The 6,000-nt window shown below is 36.0% G+C and overlaps 1 protein-coding gene across 1 annotated transcript; it reads left to right on the top strand.

Moving 5' to 3' along the window:
- Positions 1 to 562: 562 nt before the first annotated feature.
- LOC122272855 (uncharacterized) lies at positions 563 to 5,950 on the top strand. The gene has a single exon (XM_043056885.3). The coding sequence runs from the start codon at positions 563 to 565 to the stop codon at positions 5,948 to 5,950; it is 5,388 nt and encodes a 1,795-aa protein (XP_042912819.2).
- The last annotated feature ends 50 nt before the right edge of the window (positions 5,951 to 6,000 follow it).

Raw genomic sequence — 6,000 nt, 5'->3', positions numbered from 1 at the left:
TGTGCTCCGTCTGTTTCTTTTGGCAGTAACTGCCAAATACCGGTCTTCATTCGGTGTCGAGAAACTGCGATGAACAATCTAACTTTAAAATTTTAACTGTAACTGTAGCGAGGCGGAAGTTTTGTAAACAGAAGGGGAATGATCGCCTCGAAGAGGTTGATATGTTATGCTCATTTCAAAAAAAGCTTAATGTTTCGTTTTCAATTATGTTTCTTGTTACGTTTTGTGTTAAATATTAAATGTTTTAAAAAGAAATAGTTAATTCCTTTAATGGCAGAACTTGTTACTTTTTATTATTGACATCTTTTTATTTTTACAAGAGTAGCGATCCTTTTTAAAGCGAAAGAAAAGCTTTCCATCTTCTCACCAGGAAAATTGAAGAACAACAGAAATTGCAGGTAAGGTAATTTTGCCTTTACCTTTAATTAAGAATTATTATTGAATTTATTTTGAGTTGATTGATAAATAATTTTTTACATGGCATCCCTGCCGGGATTGAGAAGACCGATTAGTTTTTCTTAAAAGATCGTGTATTTATCGAATTGATATATAATTTAAAAAGATGTCGGCGGATGAGAAAATTAAGCAGTTAAAAAGAAAACGAGGTTCCTTAAGAACAAGCGTAACTAATACACTGACTAAATTAGATGCAGAACTCTCGAAAACGGAAGATATAAATGCCAGTGTAATCGAAGAAATAATCGAAACATTAACAAACAAATTTGATTCTTTGAGTTCTGTTGATAAAGAACTAGAACCACTCTTCAACGATGACGAATATCAATCAGAATTTGAAAAAACAGAAGAGTATCAAGATAAGGTAGTTATTTCTAAACTAAGAGCAAAAAAGAAAATAAATGAAATGCAAACGTCAGTAAAGAGTATGGAAAGCGAAAATATAACCTTACAACGTTCAATAAATAAAACAGAAATAAACGAATCAGCAGCAGAAAAGGTGCGCATTCAACTCCCGAAACTGAGTATCGCGAAATTTTATGGTGATGTCAGCCAATGGCTAACCTTTTGGAATAGTTATGAAACAGCGATACACAATAATGAATTATTAGATAAAGTGGACGAATTTAACTATTTGAAGGCGCATTTAGGTGGGTCTGCTTTAAATACGGTTGAGGGTTTTTCAATTTCAAACGCATCATATGATTCCGCAATTGAATTATTAAAAGATAGATTTGCTAAGAAAGATTTACTTATTCACACACATATGAGCGCTATTTTAAATATGCAACCGTTGAAAAGTTCAAACGATATTCGCGCGTTTAGAAAATTTTATGATAATTGCATGACACATATACGCAGTTTAGAATCATTAGAATTAAAACCGGAAAATTATGGAAGTGTATTGTGTCCTATGTTGCTTAAAATATTACCCCAAGATTTAGTATTAGAGTATAATAAAATCGAAAATGAAAATGTATATTCAGATATAAAAGAGCTTTTAAATTTTCTTTCGAAAGCATTAAGTTGTAGAGAACGCTCAATTCAGATGAGTACAGTAAGTGACCTTGGAAATAAATATCAAGTGGATCGGAGAAATCCGAGACATATCAGTCGGCGCCATAATGAAGAAATAAATTTCTCCCCCTCTAGTAGAAAGTTAAATATTCAATCGCGTGAAAATGAGAAGCCGAAATATACGGCAACAGATTTATTGAGCTCTGAGATGAAACAGAACAGGAATAAAAAATCTTTCTGCGTTTTTTGTGAGGAACCGCATGATTCAGCGAGTTGTAAATTAGCAATGAGTTTATCGTTAGAAGAAAAAAAGAATATTTTGAAAAAAAGACGAGCTTGCTTTCGCTGTTTAATTATGAATCATAGGGCGGATCAGTGTTATTCAAAAATTGTTTGCACATTTTGTACGAAGCGCCATGCATCAATAATGTGTTATTTAAATCATGATTTAAAAGGGAATGGATCCGATAATTCTGATAATAGTAATAAACTTGTTGAAAGTAGTGTTTTAACTAATAATTGTTGTTCTAATGAAGTTTATTTACAAACTTTAATTGTATATGTTCATGGTCAGAATTCTAAACATTTAGTAAGAATAATTATTGATTTGGGTAGTCAAAGATCATATTGTAGTAAATTTATTGCTAAAACAATGGGTTTAAATTGCATTGGGCAGGAAACTGTCACCCACGGACTTTTTGGAGGTATTGAAAATACTGAACAACATAAGCGGTATAGTGTTAAGCTAACTAGCCTAGATGAAAAATTCAGCTGTGAATTTGACGTAATGGATCAGAAGCAGATTTGTGCTCCTATTCCTAAATTAAGTGATTCCAACTGTAAACATGAATTAAAAGGTATGGGTATTTTTGCAAGTGATATCGAAATAAAAGGGAATTCTTGTTTATATGAAAAAAACCCAAATGAAATTCACATACTTATTGGGGCAGATCTTGCAAGTACCTTGCTAACGGGGAATATTAAACATCTATCAGCAGGGTTAGTAGCTGCTAATACGCGTCTTGGGTGGACAGTGCTGGGAAAATCTGTACGAGAAAACGCATTTAATACTCCTCAGTTATTACTAACTTTACATGTAGACTATGCTAAAATATCGGATCTCTGGGAGTTAGATTCTTTAGGAATTCACGATATGAGTGAAAAACAAACAAAAACAGAAACACAAGAAATTGTTCTAAAGCATTTCCAAGAAACATTAACCAGAGATCAAAGCGGTAGGTACCAGGTTTGTTTACCTTGGTTGGAGGGTCGTGTAACATTGTCGGATCATAAAGAATTGGCCAAGAAAAGGCTTAGCAATACCGTGCAATCGCTTAATTGTAGTAATATGTTAAAGGCGTATCAAGATGTATTTAATGAGTGGGAAAAAGAAGGCATTATAGAGCAGGTTTTGTCAGATCAAAGCAATATAAATAAAGCAGAGTCCACTGAGCACTTCTTACCACATAGACCAGTCATCAAAGAGAATTCAACGACTAAAATTCGTCCCGTGTTTGATGGGTCAGCTAAAACTCGTAATTCCTTATCGTTAAATGAGTGTATTGAAAAGGGGCCAAATTTGATAGAGCTAATACCATCAGTTTTAAATCGCTTTAGATGGGGTAAAATCGGTCTTACAGCCGATATTCGCAAAGCCTTTTTACAAATAAGCCTGCAAGAAAGTGATAGGAATTTTTTGAAGTTTTTATGGTGGAGAGACGGTGACCCTCGCAAATTAATTACTTACAGGCACTGTCGCGTTGTTTTTGGTGTTTCGTGCAGCCCTTTTCTGCTAGCTGCCGTTTTAAACCACCATTTGGAAAACGTACCTGAAAACTTGAAGCATTTGGCTAAGAAACTAAAAGACTCCATGTACGTGGACAATTGTGTAGCAAGTGTTGATTCTGTTACAGAACTAGAATATTTTCGATCAGAATCTCAGAAACTGCTAGCTTCTGCGAAATTTGACTTGCGTGGCTGGATAGATAATGCACACACTTCAGAATATAAAGTTGAGGAAAATTTACAGATTGCGAATTCCGAAAACGTTAAAGTCCCAGTTTTAGGGCTTTTGTGGAACTTTAAGAACGATACGTTGTCTTGCGATATTAACGATATCAGTATCGATGATAAAAGCATAACTAAGAGAAAAATATTATCATTGGCACATAAGATATTCGACCCTATTGGGTTCACGTGCCCAGTGACTCTAATACCGAAACTACTTCTCCAAGATTGTTGGAAAGCTCAAGTCTCTTGGGATGCTGAACTGCCGAAAGATATCGTTCAAAAGTTTAATAATTGGAGAAACCAAATCTCAGATTTGAAAGACATTGAAATTCCTCGAAATTACTCATGCTTGGATTTGAATGACGCAAAATTGACTTTGCATGTTTTTTGCGACGCATCCAAACTTTCTTATGCTACTGGAATTTTCTTGAGATCAGAACGGGGAAATGAAGTGACTTGTCAGTTACTACAAGCTAGATCACGAGTGGCACCATTAAAGAATGTGTCTATCCCGAGATTGGAATTACTCGCCTGTAACATCGGAGTGAGACTAGCAACATCTGTAAAAAATGATCTGAACTTGAAGGATATCCAAACATTTTATTGGTCTGATTCCATGGACGCATTGTATTGGATAAAGAAAGAAGGTCCATGGGTTGTATTTGTGACCAATAGGGTAAAAGAAATAAGAGCTTTGTCCCAAGTTAGTGAATGGAATTATGTTCCAGGAATTCAAAACCCGGCCGATTTACCTTCTAGGGAGTGTTCGGTGAAGACGCTTATCAAGGGAAAATGGTGGCAGGGGCCACCATGGCTGAAAGACTCTAGAGACCGCTGGCCTAATTACAAATTGATTCCAGATGAAAAGGTGATAAACTCTGAGAAGAAGAAAACTGTCGTGTCTTCCTTGAATAAAGAAAATGACGAATACTATCATCGCATTTCTTCGTACAAAAGAATAATAAGAATCACCGGTTGGATTTTAAGATTTTCCAGAAATGCTAAGACGCCTAGTGATAAAAGATCTGGACAACTATGTGCTGAGGAACTGAAGAAGGCCGAGCTGAAAATTCTAAAGAAAGTCCAGGATGAAGAATTCTTTGGAGGAACAGAAAACCAATTGAAGTCTCTAAAAATTATAACAGACAATGATGGTCTCCTAAGGGTTAAAACCAAAGTTTTCATGAGAATAGATGAAGAGGATTTTAGACTTCCACTACTTTTACCATCAAATCATCACGTGGTAAAAAGTCTAATAATCAGTAAACATCAAGAGTTAGGACATGCCGGAGTACCATTTTTAATGACTGCCTTAAGAGAAAATTATTGGATCTTAAAGAGTAGAAGAACCATAAAGAAGGCCATAAAGATGTGCGTTGTATGCCAAAGGTTCAATACAAGACCAGCTAGTATTCCTGAAGGACCATTACCGGAAGATCGAGTAAAGGAAGCGTCTGTTTTTGAGATAATTGGTTTAGATGTGGCAGGTCCTTTGTACCTTAAAGAAAGACAAAAGGTGTGGATACTTTTAATAACATGTGCTATCTACCGAGCAGTTCATTTGGAACTTTTGACTGCTTTATCCACTGACAACTTCTTATTGGCTCTAAGAAGGTTCATTTCACGACACGGAAGACCTTCGAAGATCTATTCGGATAATGGGACTAACTTCGTCGGATTTGAAAAACTGCTGAGAAATGTTGATCTCGAGAGATTGAAAGGTGAAATCGCTCCCATCACTTGGAAATTTATACCACCTTCAGCTCCATGGTGGGGTGGTTTCTGGGAACGTTTAGTAGGTCTTATGAAGCAGATTTTGAGAAAAGTGCTGGGAAGAACTTCGCTAAGTTATGAGGAAATGGCTACTGTTTTGTGCGAATGTGAGTGTATTCTCAATTCAAGACCACTTACCCATGTTTCTGATGATGCAAATGACTTGAATCCAATTACACCAGCAATGTTTTTGCAAGAAAACAAAAGTAATGATGTTACAGATCTTGACCAATGCAGCCAAACAGATGGAAAAAGTTTAAATAAACGTTTGGCATACCGGTTAAGAATTTTAAAAGATCTACGTTCGAGATTTCGAGTGGATTACCTAGGACAACTACGAGAAAGTTACAGAAAGAAAAATAACGTCCCTGTTCCTAAAGTAGGTGACATAGTACTCGTATGGAGTGACAACATCAAGAGACTTAACTGGCCGATGGCACGAATTTTGGAAACATATCCCAGTCAAGATGGACTTGTTCGTTTAGCGAAAATAAAGACAAAATCTGGTGTCTTTATTCGCCCTGTTCAGAAACTGTGCCCTATGGAACTGGATAGTTGTGATGTTATTGCCAATAATACTCCGAATGATTGTGTCAACCCTAACCCTTCAGTGACTGATAACTGCAGAAAAACTGATTCTGTGACCACTCGAGCTGGTAGGGTTGTGAGAGTGCCTCAACGTTTTAGACAGTAATATTTTGAGTTTCAGTGATCGACATCTCTAAAACTCAAGAGGGGAGTGTT

The sequence above is a fragment of the Parasteatoda tepidariorum genome, chromosome 12 (genome assembly GCF_982258835.1).
Source record: "Parasteatoda tepidariorum strain Cologne lab strain chromosome 12, Ptep-v5.0, whole genome shotgun sequence".
Taxonomy (NCBI): Eukaryota; Metazoa; Arthropoda; class Arachnida; order Araneae; family Theridiidae; genus Parasteatoda; species Parasteatoda tepidariorum.
This window is presented reverse-complemented; position numbering and strand designations above follow the sequence as displayed.